Source organism: Grampus griseus (genome assembly GCF_964374135.1).
Source record: "Grampus griseus genome assembly, chromosome: 7".
NCBI classification, from domain to species: Eukaryota; Metazoa; Chordata; class Mammalia; order Artiodactyla; family Delphinidae; genus Grampus; species Grampus griseus.
The window spans coordinates 3,158,811-3,183,370 of record NC_139001.1 but is presented as its reverse complement, the minus strand read 5'-3'; the positions used below and the strand labels follow the sequence as shown (position 1 = coordinate 3,183,370).

At 48.5% G+C, this 24,560-nt stretch overlaps 1 protein-coding gene across 17 annotated transcripts in view; it reads left to right on the top strand.

Annotated features, from left to right (window-relative positions):
- Positions 1–24,560, top strand: part of LRRFIP1 (LRR binding FLII interacting protein 1) — a 142,103-nt gene that overhangs the window by 59,157 nt on the left and 58,386 nt on the right. For 12 of the 17 annotated variants that reach the window (XM_082657633.1, XM_082657636.1, XM_082657644.1 and 9 more), the window contains 2 exons: positions 15,847–15,933; positions 22,042–22,059. In XM_082657633.1, the coding sequence (XP_082513759.1) occupies positions 15,847–15,933; positions 22,042–22,059 (105 nt within the window). The remainder of the gene's footprint in view (positions 1–15,846; positions 15,934–22,041; positions 22,060–24,560) is intronic. The other 5 variants (XM_082657634.1, XM_082657635.1, XM_082657630.1 and 2 more) reach the window with 1 other exon arrangement.

The window sequence follows — 24,560 nt, the reverse complement described above, 5'->3', positions numbered from 1 at the left end:
TCCAGCTCCATCTCATGGGGCAAAGAAAAAAGCAGGATCCGAGCAGGAAGTCCAGGCTCCTTGCAGGAGAGGACTGCGTAGAAACCGTGTTTCTTTAACTTTTGTAACTTCCCCATGTTCCTGCCGGGTTGTGTCACCTCTGGAAGTTTTCCACATACTGATTAGCACTAAGTCCTCACAGACGACCAGCCCCATTCTGAGAGAGGCTATCAGGGTAGAACGTGAACCCCCAAGTCTCATCTTACTGTAGGTACCAGTGCGCAGGTCCCCAGGTCCTGGTGGCGAGGGGACATGTGGATGAACGGGGGTGGGTGAACACAGTGCTGGGGGGCCGACCCTGCTGGGCTCAACAGGAGACCTTTGAGCATTGGAATCATGGTTTGCTTTAGACGAATCGTTTTCCCAAACAGTTAAGATATAAAAACAGTAAGTTAGTTCTTTCCTCATAGTAGTAAGAGTGTCCCACTAGGGCAAAGATGGAGACTCAACTTCCCTTTTTCTTTAAGGGTTAGTTTCTGTTCAGCCTGAGCTAGTATCAAAGTAGTGGAAGCCTCCTTAGCAAACTTCTTGTAAACCCTGCCGTCTAAACTGCCACTTACAGTGAGCACAGGAAATCGAGTTATTTATAGCAGCTGAAGTGTTTTCAGGCAAAGTTGATTGGTGTATTACCTGATTAGAGTGAGGTTCTTATCTGGTTTCTACAGAATTATGAGGCCACAAGTTGGTGCGGTGTGTTTGCCCCTCAAAAGGCAGCGTTCAAGAGGAAATTCTTATCCCTGAAAAATCAGGCTGTGTGACTCAGCAAAGGAAATGTGTTGTTGTTGTTTTTCCCGGAACCCACAGACTTTAGTTATTTATTTATTTATTAAACATCTTTATGGAAAGGAAATGTTTCTGACTAGTTACTCATATGCCAGTGTTTCCGAAATATCTGATCATATTTAAAAGTTTTAATCTTGGAGCCCCATTGGCCATAAGGTTCGAAATGCTAACCTGTTAAGGCAGTAAGCCTGTGACATCTCACTGTATGTTAGACGTGGGTCAGGGAGAAGAGGAACTTTTATTTACTTTACTGCTTTTACTCTGGGCCACCCAAATTTTACTCTGTATGTGTGTGTGTTTTAAAGCAGCTTATTTCCATATTTTCATGGATTGGATTTACCAGAACTTTCATTATTCAGACAGTCTAGATAAAATTAAGTAAATGAACTTCGTCTGAGTTAAACAAAGCACTATTTTGACTCCATCCAAGATTAAGTGATGCAGAATTGCCATGTGCTTGACTGCATACCACCACTAAAATCCCCTTTCTGCGCCTCATGTATTCATTTGGGGGAGGGCCAGAGTTTCAAGTGGTTTTCTCCTTAATACTGTAACTTGACAACTTTAAAGCCATATAAATAGTTTTGTTTGGACGCTAAAGTACAACTACTCTAGTTGTAGTTTAAATGACTATAAGGAAGATTTACTTTTCGTTTTAACTAAAATGTTTCATTTATATGTTTGTGTAATAGAACTTATCAAAGCAACATCTTTTCTTTCTTTTTTTTTTTTTTTTTTTTTGCGGTACACGGGCCTTTCACTGCTGTGGCCTCTCCCGTTGCGGAGCACAGGCTCCGGACGCGCAGGCTCAGCGGCCATGGCTCACGGGCCCAGCCGCTCCGCGGCATGAGGGATCCTCCCAGACCGGGGCACGAACCCGTGTCCCCTGCATCGGCAGGCGGACTCTCAACCACTGCGCCACCAGGGAAGCCCCTAAAGCAACATCATTTCTGATCCTGACATCTGTTTTATTATCTCTGGCCAGTGGGTGTGTAATCTTCCTGTGGGAAGAGAAGTAGGAGTGGGCTTTTGTTGCGGGTGGGGAGTCTCCCCCTGCCTCCTCTGGCATTCCCCCAGCACTCTTTCTCCTGGTGAGTGCTTCAGCATGCTTGTCTTCTCCTGCTGCTTTCAACCTCCTGTGAGCTGAATTCACACTGTCGTCATAGAAGACACTGTGTAGGTAGTAACAGTAGGTAGCATCTCCCAACCCCCTGCCGTGTCAGCCCTGTTAAGTGTTTTCTGTAGAAGTCTTCCCTCCCCCCTTGCATAACCTCAGCGGTGGTTTGGTTATTTCCACTTACACATAAAGAGAAAACGGGCTCAGAAAGTTCAGGGGACTTTCCCAAGGCCACACAGCCAGCAGGCAGTGGGGGCCAGTTCAGACCCAGCCCTGCTGGTTCAGCGCTGGTGCTGGTGATGTCACCACCATACACGATGCTCGGGCAGGGTCCGGCAGGCAGTCAGCGAGCATCATTGCTCTTGTCAGGCTCTCTTTTGCAGCCCTGGGGCCTCACAACCCCAGTATCAGGGCTGAAGGGTTTCTTTTTACTAAGGCAGCCTGTTAGGACACAAGACCTTGCTCCGGAGTGCATACTGAGAAGTCTTCATTTGATTAACGTTTCCTTTCTATTTCTGGTAGTTTTTCAGACAAAAGCACACTCAATGAACTGTATTTTTTCTAAGTAAGGAGAGGCATAGTAGAAATGACAGAGCTGCAGAAATTTTCATCTTTCTGTTTTTCATACTGTACCAGCTTTTTAGCTGTCACTTGTGTCAAGCCATGCCGGGAGCTGCTGGGCGCCAGCCTCATTCCTGCGTGCTGTACGGCTCCTACCACCATACAGACAGACAAGCTTGTTGAGGATGGAAATGACGCGTTCTGGCTCTTTCCTAGCTGGTTCCAGGAGAATCACTTGAGCATAGGAAAGGCTGTCAGTAGTTGTGTGCTGGCTACGTGGGAAAGTGTGGAGCTGCTGGAGGATCCAGCCTTATTCTGAGAAGGAACAGTGTTAGTGTTTTGTGTCACCTTAAAGGTGTGGAGTTTGCAAGGAAGACCCTGAGTGGAGCAGGTGAAGTGAAGGGTATGGAGCCCAGAGGCATTGGCTGGAGGGAACCTGTCACCTGGAGAGCTGCACAGGGGAGGCCAGGCTGCTCTTACCTGTCACCCATCGGTCCTGTCGGTCACACACAAGGTTATTTGTGGCCATCACGCCCTTGCTTTTTACTCCAATATGTTGAAGGCAGTGTGAACATCACTGATCTCAGAAAAACATTTTAAATGTATTAACAAGAGAATTTATTTGCATGGAAGGTACTGTGCACGCTTTTTATTCATCAGCTTGATGGATCGTTGTGGGTCGATGGATCAGCTTGTGGGTCGTTGTTAAGCCTAGGATTGTGTTGTGAAGTTGGAAGAGGTAAATGTTATTAGTCTGCTGTCGATAAAGGACCGTGAATAATTTTGTTCCTGATTAAACTGTTTGTTATTCTGGTATGTTTTTCTGAGAAGCAAAGTCAGGAGGTTTCCAGTAGCAAAATGGGGAAAGAGAACTCTATGGACAGTCTCAGGGTGCAAAGAATTCGCCCCAGTGTAGAGACATAGCATTTCAGAGGCAAAGGGAGCACCCAGAGATCACGTCACCTGGTCCCCTTGCCCCCGGTATTGAGGGCTAGTGTTCAGAAGTGGTACAGTTTGTCCAAGTTCACATAATGGGTCAGCCACAGAGCCAGCGCTGGTAGCTTGGTCTCGAGACCCCTCTCTGGACAGTCTCTGTCTTCGGAAACTCAGGGCCCCGCTGAGAACACCACAGTCACAGCCGCGAGAGGTAGCTTTTCCACCTGGTCCCCCACGAGCCAGCCCCTCACAAGCAGTGACGTAAAGTGGCCTTGCGAGGTAAAGGCTTCTTTGAAGGCTGCTGTTCTATCATAAAATTCCGTGATCATTTTACAGTCCGTAACTCATCTGATTTGATTTTGATGGAAACATAGTGTTTTAAATAACCAGTTAAACTTTAGTCCTTAACTTTATGTCCTCCAAATCGTCAAGTAAAATTGATAACGTGTCTTGTTTATTTTGTGGCTTAAGCACTGGTCCCCAGACCTGTGCCCTGAACCTGTGCCTGGGCTGTTTCAACAAGCATGGCTGTGCAGTAGAGGGGTTCATTCCCCCTCATCCCACCCCGAAGTTTTAAAACTGTGGTTTGCAGCTCTGTCAGACCCAGTGCCCCTTTTTTATAACAAGTTTTTAACATCCTTATTACTAACCTGAAATGAAGTTCCTAGGTGGTACAATCTTCCTTCACACATAATTTCAGGTCAATATAATGTTTTAACTGTAACATTAAAAAGAAATAAAATGAAAGTAAATTGCAGTGACAGAATGTGAATATTGAGAGTAACTCTTGGGAAGGTTCTGAACAAAGCCGTGTATGATCTTCCCTTGACTTCCACGCAGATTGCATTCTTGGAATGTTCAGTGTATGTTAAAACTACTCAGAATGTATTTTGAATTTATAAGTGAGTTGGAATGAATTTGTAGGTCTGAAAGTTATAATGTGGTTTTTCTATCTGCCTGAGTAGCCAATGGGGAAGTTCCTCATTGTGTGGGCCTGTCTGAGTACAGGATGGTTGGCATACCACGCCCTGCCCCTAAATGCCATCAGTCCCCTCCTCCAGTCACTGTGACTTCCCAGCACCCCCCCCCCAGCAGTTCCAGAATGCCCTCTCAAGCGTTGGCACTTCCCCCATTGACAACTGTCATCCCAAAGTGCCTTCTTCTCCGTGGCCATCATAATTACAGTCATGGCTGTAAAGAGCAGGCCCCCTCGTGGGGGAACTTATCGTGATTGCCTGAGCGAGGGGTTGGAAAGATGAGATGTTGAGAGTGGAGTAAAATGCACGTGGCAGCTGAGGGACACGGGGGCCGTGGACACATGTGGTACAGAGGCCAGGATCGCCACTGTTTCCGAGCTGCCAGCTGGTATACGCTCCCGCTCCTGTTCCTGCCTGTGCAGGAGAACACATTGCCCAGTCTGCTTGGTTGCTTTGAACAGCAAACTATTTTTAGAATCTACTGCATATGAGGAATTGGGGGTTTACATAGAAAACAGAAGTTGGTAGCGGTTGCCACTTCCTGTAGCAAAGTCAACTCAGGAAAATAATAAAGATCAGAGAGGAAATAAATAAAATAGAGATTAAAATATAGAAAAGATCAATAAAACCAAGAGCTGGTTTTTTAAAAAGATAAACAAGATCAACAAACCTCTAGGCAGGCTCACCAAGAAGAAAAGAGGGAGGACCCAAATAAACAAGATAAGAAATGAAGGAGAAGAAATAACAACTGAGACCACAGAAATACAAAGAATTGTAAGAGAATACTATGAACAGTTACGTGCCAACGAACTGCACAACCTAGAAGACATGGACAAGTTTCTAGAAACATACAGCCTGCCAAAACTGAGTCAGGAAGAAACAGCTAATTTGAACAGACTGATTACTAGAAGTGAAATAGAATCTGTAATTAAAACAAAAACAAAAACAAAAAACAACCTCCCTGCAAACAAAAGTCCAGGACTAGATGGCTTCACTTGGGAATTCTACCAAATATACAAGGAGGAACTCATTATAGGTATCCTTCTCAAACTATTCCAAAAAAATTGAAAGGAAGAGGGAACACTCCCAAATTCATTCTATGAAGCCACCACCACCCTGACACCAAAACCAGACAAAGACACTACAAAAAAAACAAAATTGCAGGCCAATATCTTTGATGAATATAGATGCAAAAATCCTCAACAAAATATTAGCAAACTAAATACAACAATACATTAAAAAAGATCATACACATAATCAAGTCGGATTCATTCCAGGGTGGCAAGGATGGTTCAACATACGCAAATCGATCAATGTGATACACCACATCAACTAAAGGAAAGACAGAAACCACATGGTCATCTCAATAGATGCAGAAAAAGCATATGATGAAATTCAACATTCCATTCATGATAGAAACTCTCACCAAAGTGGTTATAGAGGGGACATATCTCAACATAATAAAAGCCATTTACGACAAACCCACAGCCAACATAATACTCAGTAGTGAAAAGCTGAAAGCCTTCCAGCTAAATTCAGGAAAAGGATAAGGATGCCCACTCTCACCACTTCTATTCAACATAGTATTGGAAGTCCTAGTCATAGCAACCAGACAAGAAAAAGGAATACAACGTATCCGAATTGGAAGGGAAGAGGTAAAATTGTCACTATTTGTAGATTAGATGATACTCTGTATAGAGAACCCTAAAGTCTCCACACAGAAACTGTTAGAACTAATAAATGAATTCAGGAAGGCAGCAGGATACAAGATTAATATACAGAAATCTGCTGCATTTCTTTACACTAATAAGGAAGTATCAGGAAGATAAAGTAAAAAAAAATCTTGTTTAAAATCACGTCAAAATAAATACCTAGGAATAAACTTAACCAAGGTGATAAGCTGGGGCTTCCCTGGTGGCGCAGTGGTTGAGAGTCCGCCTGCTGATGCAGGGGACGCGGGTTCATGCCCCGGTCCGGGAGGATCCCACGTGCCACGGAGCGGTTGGGCCCGTGGGCCATGGCCGCTGAGCCTGTGCGTCCGGAGCCTGTGCCCCACGATGGGAGAGGCTATAGCAGTGAGAGGCCCACGTACGGCAAAAAAAAAAAAAAAAAAATTATCTGCTGAAAATTATAAAATGTTGATTAAGGAAACTGAAGATGATTCAAAGACATGAAAAGATATCCCGTGCTCTTGGACTGGAAGAATTAATATTGTTAAAATGGCCACACTACCCAAAGCAATCTACAGATTCAATGCAATCCCTATCAACATACCCATGACACCATACCCATAGAACTAGAACACATCATCCTAAAATTTATATGGAATCAAAGAAGGCCCAGAATTGCCCAAGCACTTCTGAGGAAAAAGAACAAAGCTGGAGGCATAACCTTACCAGACTTCAGACAGTACTACAAAACTACAGTAATCAGAACAGCGTGATATTGGCACAAAAACAAACATATAGACCAATGGAACAGAACAGAGAGCTCATAAATAAACCCACACACTTACGGTCAATTAATCTACAACAGAGGAGGCAAGAATATACAGTGGAGAAAAGACAGTCTCTTCAACAAGTGGTGCTGGGAAAACTGGACAGCTGCATGTAAATCAGTGAAATTAGAACACTCCCTCACACCATATACAAAAATAAACTCAAAATGCTTTAAAGACTTAAATATAAGACATGACACCATAAAACCCCTAGAAGAGAACATAGGCAAAATATTCTCTGACAAATTATAGCGAAATTTTCTTAGATCTCCCAAAAGCAGTCTCCCAAGGCAAAAGAAATAAAAACAAAAATAAACAAATGGGAACTAATTAAACTTAAAAGCTTTTGCACAGCAAAGGAAACCATAAACAAAAGGAAAAGACAGCCTACGGACTGGGAGAAAATACATGCAAAGGATGGGACTGACAAGGGCTTAATATCCAAAATATACACACAGCTCATACAGCTCAATAAAACAAACAACCCAACCAAAATATGGACAGAAGACCTCAATAGACATTTCTTCAAAAAAGACATACAGATGGCCAACAGGCATGTGAAAAGGTGCTCAACATCGCTAATTATTAGAGAAATGCAAATTAAAAGCACTATGGGGTATCACCTCACACCAGCCAGAACTGCCATCATTAAAAAGTCTACAAATAGTAAATGCTGGAGGGGGTGTGGAGAAAGGGGAGCCCTCCTGCACTGCCGGTGGGGATGTAAGTTGGTGCAGCCACTATGAAGGTTCCTTTAAAAACCAAAAATAGGGAGAGGCCACAACAGTGAGAGGCCCGTGTACTGAAAATAAACAAAAAAAAACAAAAAACCAAAAATAGAGTTGTCATATGATCCAGCAATCCCACTCCTGGGCATATATCCAGAAAAGACAAAAACTCTAATTCAGAAAGATACATGCACCCCACTGTTCATAGCATCGCTATTTACAGTAGCCAAGATATGAAACAACCTAAATGTCCATGGACAGAGGAATGGATAGAAGATGTGGTGTATATACACAATGGAATATTACTCAGCCATAAAAAAGAATGAAATCATGCCATTTGCAGCAACATGGAGGGACCTAGATATTGTCATACTTAGTGAAGTCAGACAGAGAAAGACAAATACCATATGATGTCACCTATATGTGGAATCTAATAATAATACAAATGAATCTATGTACAAAACAGAAACAGACTCACAGACTTAAAAAGCAAACTTATGGTTACCAAAAGGGAAAGGGAGGGAGGGAGGGAGGGAGAACAAATGAGGAGTTTGGGATTAACAGATACTAACTACTGTATATAAGATAGATAAGCAACAAGGATATATCTTACAGCACAGGGTATTATATTTAATATCTTGTAATAACCTATAATAGAATATGATATGAAAAAAATAACTGAATCACTTTGCTGTATACCTGAAAGTAACACAACATTGTAACTCAGTTCTACTTCAAGAAAAAAAGAAAAAAGAAATGGCAAGTCAGGAAAGGGATTCTGTATCACAGCCTCATGGTTCCTTTGCACTGTCTGCAGCATGTTGTAAATCGCTTTAACATGGGGCTGTGTGTGTTCACCAGCGACTCTGAGATTTCAGCCTTGCCCAACAGGAGCTGTAGTCCTTCCTCATTCCCAGGAACAGTCACACGTGGAGACAGAGGGCCCCTGCTTGTTTCTAAACAGAACCGGTTCTTTGTCACACTGCTGGCTTCAACTGCATGATATTCCTATTATATTCACATGGGTGAACCTTAAATACATCCTTTAACTTTTCCCAAGAGGTTATAAACTACAGTGGTAACATATCACGTGGCCTGAAGAAAATTCTGCCATCACAGAGCATTAGGGTCACTGATCCGCACGTCAGTAATGAGCAGTAAGTCTCCCCGGGCTCTGCAGGGCCGACGGGGAGCGGCTCCCAGAGCATCATCTCGGTGCCCTTCCAGGCTCCAGGGCTTTCTCCTAGGTGGAGGAGATGACGAAGCAGCTCAGGCCCATTTCTCAAGAGTCGTCCTAGAGTTACAGCTCATAAACCCCGTCCAGCTTCCATGTAGAATTCTGGAACCCCAGGAGAATTTAAGAACAGAATAAGAACTTTTTCTGGGACTGCGGGGTGAGAGGTCTTGGCATATAGAATTCCACACCATGCTTGAATCCCAGGAAAGCTTCGAAGCTCAGGAAATATGCAGACAGAGTCGGGACTCCGGAAGTCGTGTGGGGCTTTTTAGAAAGCTGCTGAGACTACGTCCTGGGCACCTCTGTCCTCTCCAAGCAGGCAGGACTTTGGTTCCACCAATGTTTATCGCGTTTCTGCTTTTCGAAGATCATGATGTGGGGTTGAACGGGTAGGAGCCACAAAAGGATACAGATATTATCAGAGCTCTTAGAGCCCCCGACATCACTGGAATTGGGGTGCGGGGTACTGGGGGCGGTGTGTGGTTGCTGCACCCTCGGGCTGTGTCCACCACTGCTTACAAAACCTCCAGCACAGACAGGAGGTCAGGGAGGAAGGAAGCTGTGCAGGGGCCGGGCTCGGAGGGAAGGACACGCCTCACCCAGGGTTTTCTCCTCCCATCCTGGTGCATAACTTCTCTTTTAGTTTTGTTCAGTCCCCAGGCCAAGCAGGGGGCTGTCCCTGAGTTCCCTGACCCTGAAGAAACGAGCAGCCGTTGTCTCTGGATGACAGTTTTATTGCAGCTGGGAGTTTCTGGTGCTCCAAGCAGGAGTCCTGTCAGGGTCACTGGTAGAAGAGGCGTGCGTCTGTTTATCCGCTGACTTTTGTGTCCCGCTCTGGTAGAAGCCACTTCTGCTCTGTGGTCCGATCTAGAACTAGAGCTGATCAAGCCCTCGGCCCAGTGCAGAGACCCATCACCAAAGTAACTCCTGTTTTTGCCAGTGACGTTTTCACATAACCCTCCAGCCTTTCTCCAGCCCAGCCCGGGTCTGGGCCACCGAGAGAGGGTATTTCAGAGAGAAGCATCACTTTGGCTGTCTACCGCCTCAACCAGCCTGTGCGCCCCTGTGGCCGGGCCCTTGGCCGGTGGCCTCCGTGCTTCCGCCCCTGGACCTGCAGGGTGCCGTAGGGCTGGTGTCCCAGACCCTGGCTGGGCGCGCCTGGCTGTTTTTAGCCATTTGTTTAGGAGGCCCTGGCGCTCGGACTTGTGCTGCTTTGTGTGGTTTTAGCATCTCTCGGACCATACACATCACCTTAGTGTCAGAGCGTTGTCTTATTTATCTCTGGCAAAATTAAATGTAAAAGTGGAACTTCGGAATCAAGGGTTCAGCTTTTTAGGATTATTAGGAGGCAACTTTGGTGATAAAAGGAATCTTCTCTTCCCAACCATCTCCACCATCAAAGGGTGCCTTGCTTGAAAGCCCCATGTCTGTAAAGCTCTGTTTATGAGGTTCCAGGTCAGGAGGGTAGGATCCTGGGGGACTGTGTCCCCTGTGAGGGGGCTGGGACTCTGGCGTTCGTTCCCCACCAACACTGGGCGGTCCTGAGAAAGCCAGGGAACCTGCATCTCGTCAGAGGAGGCCCGGCTGGGACAGCTCCTCCCTAATCCTGGAGGTGCGCGGGAACAGGAAGGGGGCCCAATGGTGAGGGCTGGGGGGCAACACTGCAAGGGTTTTTAGCGATGGCGCCAGGCGACCTTCCCGCAGCAGTGAGCTTGGCCTTGGGGCTTCTTCATTTCTTTCTTTCCCTCTCTTTCTCTCCCTTTCAGCCTCTGCTCCCTTCCCCCACCCCCCCCCCTTCCTTCCTTCAAAAAATGTTTGCTATTTATTATGAAAAACGTCAAACATAACCCAAGCGGAGATGGGATAACAGAAAGCAGAGGTCGTCGCACTGGGGGGAGCAGGCAGCTCCCTGGGGGCGGGTTGAAGCCCAGACTGGCCGCACCCGAGGCCCTGACTCAGCGGTCTGGGGTGGGGCTGGAGACTGCATCTTTCACAAGCCCCAGAGGCTGCCGCTGGGGCACAAGGGCCCCCCCTTCCTGCCACCAGCCCCACAGCTGCCAGCCTACGGCCACTTTCCCCACCTGAGCGAGGTCGTATCACATCATCCTTGAATGTCTCAGCGTGTATCTCAACAAAGATGCTCTTGGGCCAGAAAAGGAGGATTTGGTGTCCGGAGCTACGCCTGTTCCAGAGCCCCTTTCAAGGACGGTGGGCTGAGGGACGAGCAGCTGGACCGGCCCGGCCACCAAGCTCTGGGTGGGAGCGTGGCCCTGCCAGCGTCGTGCGGTCACAGCGAGCAGGCCGGGGGCTAGTAGCCAGTGGAAGACCCACTGACCTTGACCTCCAGTGGGAGCTGAAGGACGACGGCTGAGAGCCATCGCGGGCGTGGGGAGGGGGAGCCTGGGAAGTCTCGTTTCCCAAACCTTGCTTTACAGGCCTGTGCAGTTTATCGTTTGTGCCCTAAATGCCATAGGTCCGTCTCCTTGGCCCCATCCTTTCCCTTCGGCCACTGTCGTCTTCCTTGAGGTTGGGAGCGTGGCGGGGAGGGGGTCAGGGTGGAGAAATGCCCCACCTCCGAGGCCGGAGGCGTCAGCAGACCGTGTACCCGGGTTCGGGTTTGGGTGAGTGGCATCCAACGTGGCGCGGGCTGGCCCCTGGGGCCGCGTGGGCCTCCTTGGGACCCTGGGCACCTGACATTCCCTCCAGGGCCCTCTCGCCTCTCCGCCCGGCTTCGTCCCCCCCCCCCGCCCCCGCTCAGAAGCAGCCTCTCCATACTTCCCGGGTCTCATGCCGCCCTCCCCACCCCGCCCCTGGTCCCCACATTCAGCCAGAGCCACGTTTCTAAAGTGAAAGTCAGACCCCGCTGTGCTCTGCCTTCTTCAGACCCGTCAGTGGTTCCGCGTTCCTTCAAGATGAGGTTCCAGGTAGCAAGGCCCTCGGGACTCCGCTGCCCCGTCCTGGCCCCTTGCCGCCCGCCCCCTCGCCTGGCCTTCTCCTCTTTGCCCGTCGGCGTTGGCTTCGGGCCCCCATCCTCCAGGACGCCTTCCCGACACCCGGACGGGTTACGTTCTCCTCCAGAGCAGCCCCAGCACGGTTTCTCACCCACCGTAGCGCTTGTCACTTGTACATGGTCCCCGAGAGCTTTGTGGGCACCCCCTGAGACTGGGGCCCCAGACTGCACGTTGAAAGTCCTTCCCCTGCAGTCTCGGCAGTGCTGCGAGGCCTGGGCCGGAGTGCTGGTGGCCAGGAAGCTGCAGTCCCCTCCAGGCGAGGGACAGAAAGTGAAAGTGTGCGTTTGGAGACTCAAACAGTGTGACCTGGCTGTGACCTCAAGCGTGTGAGTTTGTATTTTACAAAAGCGTCAGTCCACAACGGGTTTGTCCTGCATCACCGAAGCCCTGGCCGGGGCCACGTCGACCCCTGGAACTGCTCGGTTGATGGTTGGCAACTGGAGGGCAGGGCTGGGCCTCCCTGGAAATTTTGGGGGGAATGAACTCGTGCCTGCAGGTCACCAGGGTGGACCATCGCTATTTTGTACTTTCTGTTCATTGAACGACTGACTGATCTTATCAAACATTTCCCCTGGTGCTGTCTTAAATGAGCATCATCGGTGATGCTCTGTGTCTGGCTGTTTTGTGTTCTTGGCAGTGTCGGCGTTTTAGAGTGAATTGTGTTGTCAGAGCTCCGTGTGGTTTTTCTTTTAGGCATCTCAGGTTGTGTTGGGGTTATTCTGCTGATAGTGGTTTTGTGCTAATGAAGTTGGCTGTGCATAGGTGTTGTGCCCCTTCAGACGTTGGCTCGTGTATCTGTTAGCTTTTAGCCCGAGTCCCAGAAGCAAGCATGGTTGTTACCACTTCCTGTGTTATGAGAGCCTTGTTCTCCACATATGAGTCATGTAAGAATCCTGTGAGATGGAGGTGCTTCATATGGCGGTGACTGCAAGCATTTGAAACTGTGCTGAATTATTTATCTCCTTTCCACATTCTAATCGAAGGTGAAGCTTGGCCATATCGATCTGTCTTCAGGGTAGGCTAGCTCGTGTCCTCACAGGGAGGTTGTCCTGTAACTTCATTCATTCATGTGGTCCCTTTGTCAACCCAAGCCCAGGTCCCTCAGGTCGGGGGTTGTTCTCACGGACAGGACAGACATGCTGGGTGGACGTGAGGACCAGAGAGGAGGTGGGCCATGATGGGAGCCCTTTGCTGGTGGGTAGAGGCCCACCAGAGTAGCTGGGGTCTGATGGGACATGATTTTGGAGGCCTGCCAGTCTGGTGGGGAGGCCGTCTCAGGTGGCAGGGACCACCTGCTCAGAGAGGTGGTCTCTTCGAGGATCTCTGCTCCGGTCCCAAGAGGAGTTCGAGCAGAGGAGGGGGCTGGCCGGACAGGCTGGGGAGGAGGTGGGCGTGCAGGGGCTCGGGCTCCTTAGTCACAGAGGCACCCACGCTGTGTGAGCAGGAATCATCCCAGACCTCACCACCTCATGTCAGTCGTCTGCTGATGCAGGACAGATACCCACAAATGTGGCAGCTTAGAGCAGCACATGCTGATTATCTCACAGTTCCCGTGGGTCAGGAGTTTGGGCACAGCCTACTGGGTCCCTCTGCTCAGGGTCTCCCGAGGCTGCAGTCAAGGTCTCGGCCAGGCTGCATCCGTTCTGGAGCTCAGAGTCCTGTTCCCAGCTCACGTGGTTGTTGGTGGCGTTCACGTCCTCCTGTTGCGGGACTGAGGTCCCATTTTCCTGCTGGCTGTCAGCTGGGCCGCTCTCATTCTTTGTCATGCGACCCCTCACAGGCCCTCTCGCACGTGGCAGCTTGCTTTTGCGAGGCCGGCAGGAGTCTGTCTGACCTCCAGGCCTACTTTTCCGGGGCTCACCTGATGAGGCCAGGCCCACCCTGGAGCTCTGTTTTGATGAACTCGAAGTCAGCTGACGAGGGACCTTCATTACTAGTGCATTTCTCTTTGCAGTATAATGTAACCCAGTCACAGGAGTGACATCTGTCATACTCACCGTTCTGGCCACCCTCAAGGGGAGAGGAGAATGAAGAGCATGTACAGCAGTGACGGGAATCTCGGAGACCATCCTAGAACCCTGCCTGCCACACGCCTCTCTCCCCTGTCCCCCTCTGGCAGCCCCTCCTGCTTCCAGCCTCTTTCTCACGTTCTCACTCCTCCACCCGCCTCTTCTTCCTCCATGCCCTCCCTTCTTTTTTCCTAAATCCCCTCGCTGTTCCTCACCGCCCCCTCCCCAAGCTGATGGGCTGTGGCTGCCTGGTCCACACCGGCTTAGACCCTGGGCCAACAGCCAGGGAGCCCAGGAAGGGCTGGAGAGGCAGCTGCACTCAGCGTGGACGCAGACCTCTTGCTGGCCCGTTGATGAGGCTATAGGTAGTCAGTGTACCCAGATGTCAGTCTATCAAACCTTCCCCTCCCCTCCCCTCCTCTCCCCTCCGTTTTGGCTGGATCTTTTTATAGACCCTGAGCGAGTGGCTCATCACACAATGTAACATGGTTTAGAAAATTGAAAATGGCAATGAGGTATCAAAGTTCTGATGCAGTTGTGATTTTTGACATCCTTGATTTGAAGGACCTGGGCTTGGGTTGATAAGGAAACCACATGGGGCTTCCCTGGTGGCGCAGTGGTTGGGAGTCCGCCTGACGATGCGGGGGACACGGGTTCGTGCCCCGGTCCAGGAGGATCCCGCATGCCGCGGAGCGGCTGGGCCCGTGAGCCATGGCCGCTGGGCCTGCGCATCCGGAGCCTGTGCTCCGCGGCAGGAGAGGCCGCGGTGGTGAGAGGCCCGCGTACCGCAAAAAAGAAAAAAAAAACCGCATGAACGAAGAGGGTTATAGAATAAATTCCTTATGAGGACATTAGCTAGCTAATCTTTGACAGATCAGCTGTGGTCAGTTTTCAACTTAGATTAGAACTTAGAAGATGAATTTGTAGTTCTGTGTAATGTAATTGTGGGGTGAGGGCGAGGGACGTCCTTGACGTGAGGAGCCACGGTCCTGGAGGGAGCCTGCGGTACAGGGTGCCTGGCCTTTGGGAAGAAACTGGACAACAGGACATTGGACCACCTCACTGCTTGCTGGCCCCAATGACCACATCAGAAGCACGTGGCCGTCTCCAAAGGCCCCGTTTTAAGATGACCTAGGGAGCAGCGAAAGCTGTCAGAACTGTTGGAAGAATCACAAGTGTATTCCCATAAAAAATTAAGTGGAAAGGACGGATTTGTTTGACACCAGAAAACCTGGATCCTGGTCCCCTTGCACCGTTCACCTCGCTGGGCCGTTGTATCACCTGCGATAATGAATAAGCTCGAGATTTGTAGAATGAGAAACAGGGCTCAGGTGCCGGATCCGACGACGTCGGTTGGTCCTGGTCAAGCGTCTTAGATGCTCTTGAGTAGAATAGGGCAAATCAGCTGCAAGTTGACAGGTAGTTAAATGGAGCCAGATTTTGTTTTAATGTAACAGCTGGAACCACTCTGCTCTGGTGGAAGATGTCTTGCTTGAGAAAAGATGGGCTTCCCAGGGCTCAGGTGCTGAGGGGCAGCTGGGGGGCAGCGGGGAGTAGTGAAGGGTGACTGGACAGGAGTTCTGGAAAGCAGGGGCAGAGTCTCAGCCCGGTGACCTTGGACAGGTCTGGTGGCGTCTCCGGGCCTCTGCTTCCTGGTCTGTAAAGGGAGGGGTTCAACCAGTGACCTGGGGTAACACCATCTCCCCAATAGGGCTGTTACGAGGAGTCCACGGCATAATATACACGAAGCCCTCAGAATAGCACCCATTGGCATTTAGTAAGGGGTCAGTCGTGACTGCTGTAACTATGGTGACTGTGATTCCTGGACCCTTTTAACGCTTACAAGTCTGTGTTACTATTTATTAACCTCTGAACAAGAGCATCATGGTTAACCGTGTCCTGGACAGGAGCCGCTGGTCTGTCTCTTAATGCCATCTCTGGTCTGTTGCAGGCGGAGGCCAGGCTGGCGGCAAAGCGTGCGGCACGAGCAGAGGCCCGAGAGATCAGGATGAAGGAGCTGGAGCGACAGCAGAAAGAGGTAACGCGGGGCTCCTCATCGGTTCTTGCGGAAGGGTTCCTTCCAGGCAGAGCGGGCCGCACGGGGGCACCTGCCCCTCTGCTGTTGCTCTTGGTTTGAAGGCACCTGTGCCTGTGACTTTGGTTCAAGGTCAGGCCAGGGCATGGCATAGCATACAGATGCCAGATGGCCCATCCTGGACACTCAGCCTGTCGGATCCTGGGACGAGCCTGCGCACAGAGCACGTGCCCACGTGGATCTCCCCGGCCCAGCCTTCTGGCCAGGAGCCAAGAGGTGCTGGCTGTGGACTTGAGGTTCTAGCTGTTGAGCTAGGATGCCCATCCTCTGAATTAAAATGTGAAAGCAGAACAGGTTATTATTTATTTAGGCTAAGCAGTCTCGTTTAAAATGCTTCCCCTGTGGTTTTTACACTTTTTCATAGGTTTCATGAGGCCTGAAGCCCATGTGTGATACAGAGAACAGAATACACACTGGATGAAATAACCAGGATAGAAACTGCCCTCCTGGGAAGGTGGACAGTAATGTGTTTACACACCTGTTAATGCTGTTTGCTACTTTCGTTCACCACCTTGAGCCGCAGCCAGAAGCCACGTGGGCAGCGTGAGGGCTCTTTCACTCGCAGTTCAAGGGGTGGGCTTCCCTGTGACCTTGAAGCCCACGCAGCGCACGAGCGAGTCCCTCTCCACAGTCTCCGCCTTCTCCCGTGGGCCTCGGCCTCGCGGGGTCTGGGGAGCAGCCGTGCCAGGCCCACCAGCGGCTCTGCTTGTTTGAAGATTTGAATGTATTGTGTTGGAGAGGCGGCCTGCTGCTTTCCCCAGGGATGATTTTCGTACTCAGAGTCTGGTTTGGTTCAGGTAGCCAAATTTTCAAAGTCGAACCGGTGTCTTAAAACTTGTGAGGTTTCAGTTAAAGTCTGGATTTCCAGTTTCTCCTAAAACCACTGCAGTTTCTGCCAGGTCCCCAAGGTCACGTTCCCTGTAGAGGCGAGGTGCTCACTGTTGTTCCCTGCGGGGTTTGCCACTCCGCGTGGACGTGTGTACTTGGGGCGAGGGGCGTGGCCAGGCTTGAACTTGAGGAGGAAACCTCTCCCACGTGGCTCCAAGAATCTGTTGAAGGTTACTAGAAACTCAAGCCCAGGGGGTTAGTTAGGAGAGTCATACCTGGGTCCTGATGACAGGAGGGCGGGGGCCCCGGAGTGATGGGGATGGAGGGGACATGTCCCTGAGAGAAAGGCCACACAACACGCCGGCGGCGATGTTGGGAAGTGGCCCGAGCAGAGGGGCAGCCACACCTCGACCGTATTTTAGGCATCACTTGGGGATGTGAAGAAGAAATACTTCTATGGGGAGAAGTATTTGGACTGGAAGGTGGAGAAAAGGGACAGGTGTTGTTGTTTTGTAGACCTTTGTCACTTAACCTGTCTGAGACAGTGTCACCTGGGCTTTAGGAATCACCCTGACAGCAGCCAACAGCCGGGCACCAGACTCTGACATAAAGAGTCCTCGTTGGAGGCCACCTAATGGAATAGTTCTCTTAGCCTGGACTGGTTTTTAAGTTAGAGATTTGATTGATTGATTGGTTGATTGATTGAGCCGAGCCGTGTGGCTTGCGAGATGTCAGTTCCCTGACCAGGGATCAAACCCGGGCCCCAGCAGTGGGCCGCCAGGGAACTCCCTAAGTTAGAGATTTTAAATAGCAAATTGATTTTTCAAACTGCCTGGCATCAATGTCTGTTTAGAATATTCCTGTCCATTCAGTGGCTACTTGCAAAGCCCCCGTGTGTAGGACACTGCCAGCCCCTGCCCTCTGCTTTGGAAACCAACTGGCAGGGAAGCTCGGGGGTTAATGCAGTGGCTTCATCACAGTTTGCGAGGTGAGGCTACATTCTCCAGCTCCAGCAGAGGCTCATTCGTTCCTCTGCTTCCCCTCCACCCCCCAGTCTTTTTCATATTAAGTCCTTAAAAGAGCTGTAAGAAGAATTTTTCAAAATACATTGTTGCCCCTCCAGGTTTTGCCACATTTGACTGAGTGGCCGCCTGGTAGTGTTTCTGGTGGCCTGTGGCTGTCCCCTCCGCTCTGTTGTTGGAGCTGGACCACTGGACTCGGGAAAGATGACCTTGAACCTGTCAGGGGGCCTGCCTTTGGTTTTCTTGGTGGTGTTATCAATGATAATCATTTTATCATTTGTCTCACAAGTGAGAGAAAGTTACTCTCACAAAGGTAAAATTTCTACAAACTCAAGTCCAAAATGAATTGCATTGTATATACATACATATCTATCTTCCAAATTATAATATATTCTAGCCTTAATTATGGGCAGAATTGAATTAAATATATAGTTGATAACAAAAGCAGCCTGTTACAGAGTTCTTTGGCAGAAGTTCTTGATTTAGAAAATGAAAGTTAAGAGGAATTCGGCTAAGTAAGAAACCATTTATTTGAAGGGCCTCCTTTCAAAGCAAAGCACCCTTTTCCCCCTTGGAGTCAAAGAAAGTCCCCTCCCATTGCATTTAATTCTGCAGAGTGATCTGCTGCTGAACTCCTGCACTTCAGTTGCAATATTTCAAGTCGCAAAACCGCAGTTGCTACCCAAAGATGGGAAACTAAGTCAGGGCCATTTAATCTTGGTATCATTAAATGGGCATTGGATGTCGGTGGGGGGAGGGGGTGATCGTGTGGAGGGTCCCCCCGCCGCCTGCCACGCCAGGCACAGCCCTGCCCCTCACAGCAGCCTCACCAGGCCCTGGGAGCCCCACTGTGCTCTCAGGACAGGGACTGAAGTATCCTGGCCTGGCAGGAGCTGAGATTCAAGCCCAGCTCCTGTGCACCGTGGCCTGCCCTGGGGTGTCTGGTACCTGCTAAGGACCTCGGGCTTTGCAGAGAAAATCTGATTAAAACCTGGGAAATCCGATTAAAAATGCCATAGTTTGCCTCACTCGGTGAGACACACAGCGTCGTTGGTTAGTAGATGGCATTAGAATCTTGAAATTCTTTTTTTTAAATTTATTTTATTGAAGTATAGTTGGTTTACAGTGTTGTGTTAGTTTTTGCGGTACAGCAAAGTGATTTGGTTACACATATACAAACATTTTTTCATATTCTTTTCCCTTATGGTTTATCACAGGATATTGAATGTAGTTCCTTGTTGTTTATCCATTCTCTGTCTAATAGTTTGCATTGAAATTCTTTATTCTTGCGGTAAAGACACTCGGGTGGTTCACAGGGATGAAAATGTTTTGTCGTGATTCGAGTTCCTTGGAAGGTCTCGCACAAAAGCAGTTTGCTAATTGGGTGCCCTCAGCATTCAGCCACCGCAGAGATGCTTTCAGACGTGGGAACACGTTTCCAGGGACCTTTCTCAGGATCAGGCCATGTGCCTGATGGCTCAGCCCCACGCTGGGAATTATCTGGGTGCAGAATGACACCCTGGGTGGGGGGCCCGTATCAGTCAGGCAGGAAGCAGAGAAAGTAACTCCGGGCAGCACGGTGGGTGAGTGCAGGTGCTGAATGAAGGAGCTGCAGGTGGGGAAAGCCAGGACAGGCAAGAAGGCCTCATGGGTGATGAGAGTCAGATGGCGGAGGCCTGGAGGATGGAGAGAGGGCCCCGGCTCTGCCCGGTGGTTTGTATCGATGTGTGAGCCCAGGAGCACTGACTCACACAAAGGACAGTTTTGCTATCGTAAATTCGGTGTGCTTGGGACAGGAGCGCATTGCCATTTAAAGCGTATGTCTGCTTCCTCAAAAAAGGGATTTGAAAGGTTTAAAATAAAATACGCATATGTTTTATTCGTAGTCAGAGAGAGATCTGGGGTGGGGCGGGGGGCCTGGCAGGGACCTCCTGGAGCCCCTGGCGTGTGGCGGTGCCGGGACTGGGTGCTGCCACAGTCTGGAGAGGGGTCTGTCCGGGTTTTATTGACAGGCGAGGAAGACGGACCTTAATTAGACAGCTTTCCCAAAAGCTGAGCGAGTGGCTGGCCAGGATTCAGATCTGGACCTGGAAAAGCTGCAAAGCTTGGAGGCTTCCCATTACATCCTCTGCCTCCAGATCAAGTGTATGACCAACAGCGAAAACAAAGGGCGGCATCAGTGTGTCACCCTTGGGATTAACCTTGGCAGAGGGCACGCTGCCACTCGCCGCCAAGGCGGGGGAAGGTCCACGTGGTCCTTAGCGTTTTGCAAGCAGACGTGCACCTTGAAAAACAAGTTTTTTCCTTGGTGCTGATTCAGGGCTTGTCATATAAACACAGAAAGGACCTTTGTGTCCACTGAGTGTTACCGAGAACACGGGAGCAGCAGCTGTTCGTCCAGCTGATTCTTGACGTGACCCGTGTCCTGGGCTGGGGGAGGGGGCACGAGTGGGCCCTTGGGTGCGCGTGGGCGTTCGCGTGCACATCTAGAGAGAGGAGACAGACAAGCTTGCAGGTTTGGGGACGCGCTTTTAGGACTGAGGATGGTGTACAGACAACATCCCTCGGTCTCCCCTCTGCATATCACATCTCCGGGCCTATTATTAGAAATAGCACCACAATCTGAGGTTATACAATCTGATAGCCCAGGCACTGGCATTTTAAGTTGTTGATTAAGTGTAAATGAATATGCTTTGGAAGACCCGTGTTTAACTAGTAGGGTTGATATTTTGGTGTAAAAATTGAGAAACACAATCCCTGTTTGCACCGGCCGGCGAGCCACCCTGTCTCTGCACAGGTGCTTCTGAGCAGGACCAAGGCTTTCCTTAACAAGGAGGTCAGCTCGGCTGCAGGCAGACGTAGGCTGTGAATGCCTGGAGAGCAGTGACCGTCGCTGGGGGCTCAGGAGAGCAGGAAGCTGGCAGCACCACTGGGGGGTGTCAGAGATGGGTCATGGTTGAAGCCACACTAGTGCCTGGGACCCTCCAAGGCCAGCATGAGAGTGTCATCAGTGCTGGAGGAGTGTAGACCTGTCATCAAGCCCCAGCAGGCCCTGAGGACATGGGGGCCTCGAGCCGGCTGCAGATCTATCCAGATGGCCCAGGCACCCCAGCCCTCCTAGCCGCCCACCGCACCCCCCAGAATGGTTCTTTTCACCCGTGCGGATGGTGAGAACCGACTACGTTAGCTGTGCTTGGGGGCTGTTTCAAAGATTATGAGCTCCTTTTTAATGGATTTATTCAGGAGAATATGTAGATATTCTTGGGGAAATCTGAGTGAACCTTTTACTTTGTTCGAGAACCTACACTAATGGAAAAAAAAAATGGTGATATGATGCCCAGGTGATCTCATGATGGTCAGAGTGCATCTCTTGTTGCTACTGACCTGATAAACATTTCTGTTGGAGGAACAATGTTCAGTAGTCATAGTGTTGAATATATTGATCTGTGCTCACCCACGTAGGACTAGAAGCACCGAGTCTCAAGCCTTGTAGGTGTGGCAGTGCCTTGGACAATGCCTGACTCAGTCAAAGTTTTGTTGAATGAATGAATGAACGGATGGGTGGAGTAGACATCTCAGTCTTACCTAGAGATTACTACAAAATTAGGAGGAAGCTCTAGAGCAAACGAATATGTCAAGGTATGATAATAAGCTTTTCAATTTTTTTTCAGTTATATTCCAGTGATCACTCCATTTGGCTGGAATTTTCCTGGTATTCTGTTTGTATCTGTTGAATTTTCCACGTATTCTGCATGAATCCGAATGTGAAAGCCTCTTTCTTCACTCTTTGTGAATTTGACCAGTTGACTTTCCAATTAAATTTCTGTACTTTTTTGTTAAACTTTGATCACGGTGAAAAGAAATTTTAAATTGAAGATGAAGTTCTTTTTCCCATTAACGGTAACAGGTTATACAAACTTCTGCATTAGAATAGTAGCAGGATTCTTGTAGACTTGTGTGGACATGCCTGTGTTTCACCAATGTATCTAAAATAGAAGGTAAAATCTGTTATGAAATTACTGATTATTTCAATGAGGCTTCAAGAGGTTTTTTTCATTCATATTTCACCAGTTTTCACCTTTTTTCCAATATGGCTTTTATTCATATTCCTAGGTACTTACAGAACCTTTCTTTCTGATGTTTATACTTCTGTAACTGGATTTTATATTTCTTTCCCAATTTCTTTTGCCCTCCTCTATAGATCTATCAGGTTCAAAAGGTAGGCTCTTCCTTCTTTATTTTCTAATTTGCATGTACTCTTTTTCCCTTGCCAACGACCTGGTCACCTTTCAGAAATAACACCTTTGATTGCAAACTCATCGAAGTTCTTACTGCTTCTTTTACTGCTTTATTTATGAATCGGTTTGAACAAGAATGCTTAGGTCCCCACTTCAGCCCACACGCAAAGCAGCCGTCAGCACACATTTCTGTGTACTGAAAGCTTTTCCCATCTCCCTTTTCTCAAGAAATTAGAAAATCGTTGAAGAAGAAAAATTAACTCTAAGACAAAATAAAAATCACACCTCAGAGTTTGGAAAACCTTTTGAAATCAGATATTTAAAAAGAAAGATTATCCTCTCATATAATTTTATTAGAAGGGGTTTAAGCTATCAAGGCATATTACCATACGTGAGGAGATTATTACATACTGATTTAAAATCTGAGTAAAAAAAGAAAATGGTGATATAACAGTAAAATCCAACAGCTTAAAACACACCTGCCTTCTATCTCCAATATTCTCTGTTTCCTAGTATTTTGTAAAAGCAGCTGAGGTTTAGAAATAAATGCACTGAGCAGGCCAGACACAGAAAATAAAGAGGAAAACAACCAAGTCAGTGACTCCTGATCCAGCAATAACGAAGGAAGGAGTAAGCGGTTCCCTGAGAACTTACAGAAAGTGTTTACAGTGAGTCTTCCCCAAAAATGAATTGTTGTTACTTACGACACCTATAATAGCTTCGTGTTTACAAATTTATTTAGTTTACAGATGAAGAAGGACTATATTTGCCTGTGAGAGCAACTAAGAAAATCAAAGCAAGGTGACTTAATTTCGTAGGGTAGAACATGCCGACCCCTTAAACACCCTCTATCAGTAAATGTAAAATTCTGTTGTTGGATTCCTTCACCAGCTACAGTTCCAAATTGCCTTTCCTTCCTGCCTCTCTCACTCTGCGTAACTACTGTCCCCCAGAGTGTTAAGAAACCAGTTAGGTAGGTGCCAGAATCTGTTTGGACTTCGTTAGTTTTTGCAGGGTCCACTTGGAAATGTGTATTGAAGCTAGAGCTCCAACCCATACACAGAGAATCTAGGTAGGAATTTCATAGGTAAAAGACAAGGCTGGGGGCTTCCCCGGTGGCGCAGTGGTTGAGAGTCCGCCTGCCGGTGCAGGGGACACGGGTTCGTGCCCCGGTCCGGGAGGATCCCACATGCCGCGGAGCGGCTGGGCCCGTGAGCCATGGCCGCTGAGCCTGCGCATCCGGAGCCTGTGCTGCGCAACGGGAGAGGCCACAACAGTGAGAGGCCCTCGTACCGCGAAAAAAAACAAACAAAAAGACAAGGCTGGGAACCATCACAGTATCTGATAGAGCAGGACATAACTGCCTAAAACCTAGACAAGGGACTCCTATCTGGTCATTTCCACTTTGATTCATTCCCATCTGGTGCTGCATCAAGATTATTTTCCTTTCACCAACTCACCAGGGATACGCCCTTAGAACTTCGTCAGAATGGTCATTTGTATACAAATACAGCTAGAGGGAGCACAGGAAGCCCTCCATGGGAAAACAGATACACATTTTTATCATAAAGATGTGTCCAAGGGAAGGGAAGGCTTTCCTTGTCACGGAGACTCAGGAAACGGAAAAGGAAGCAGTAAGGCTCTGTTCCAGCCCATCGGCTGCATCCATCACGGTTTCTCTCCTGCGGAATCAAAGCTGTTTCTGAAAGTCGAGCACTTCTGCGTTCGTCTGGCTTTTGCTTCCTTCTGCATGACTCGCTGGCTAATCATAGCAGTTTACATGTGCAATATCTTACACTTTCTAGAGTTTGCCGTGCTGTCACTGCCAGCTAACACCAGGACTACTCGATAACCGCACTTACTGTTGGCAGGGGTGTCCTCCCTCCATGGAATGGCGTGGAGATGCAGCTGTAGAGTTACAGCAGCTGTTTATTAGGCCACCTGTGGACTCGATGAAAGACTGTAAATACTGATTCTTATCTTTGTCCTAAAAAGAGCAATAGGTAGAGTGCAGTATGTGATATGGGTATAGAATTGGCCAAAAAGGGAAATATGGAAATAGAAAATCGGATAACACAGACTTCTTTTGGAATTTACTTTTTGTCAATTTCTGTAGGCCCCCTCCTTTTTAAAAACCACTTTTTCTTTCTGTCTTTGCAGTTAAGCCGTGAGATAAAGGAGGGTTGATGGCATCAAATTTTCATATCTGGAATTTGACAGTGAGAGTGGGGCTAACATGAATTGAATGCAGAATAGCTTTAAGCCGTTGCATTTCACTCAAACGGATGTTAAAACGTGACTTTAGGAAGTGTTTACGTTTATTTCCTTTCTCGATTTATAGTCTAAGGAAAGGAACTTACAGAAAAAGATTTGGCTTATGTGCTCCGGATATTAAGGTTCTGTATTGTTTGACTTTTTAAAGCACTGTTAAATTCTCCCTCCTGCTTTTCTTCTTCCAGTTTTCTGCTTGCTGCCGCCTCTA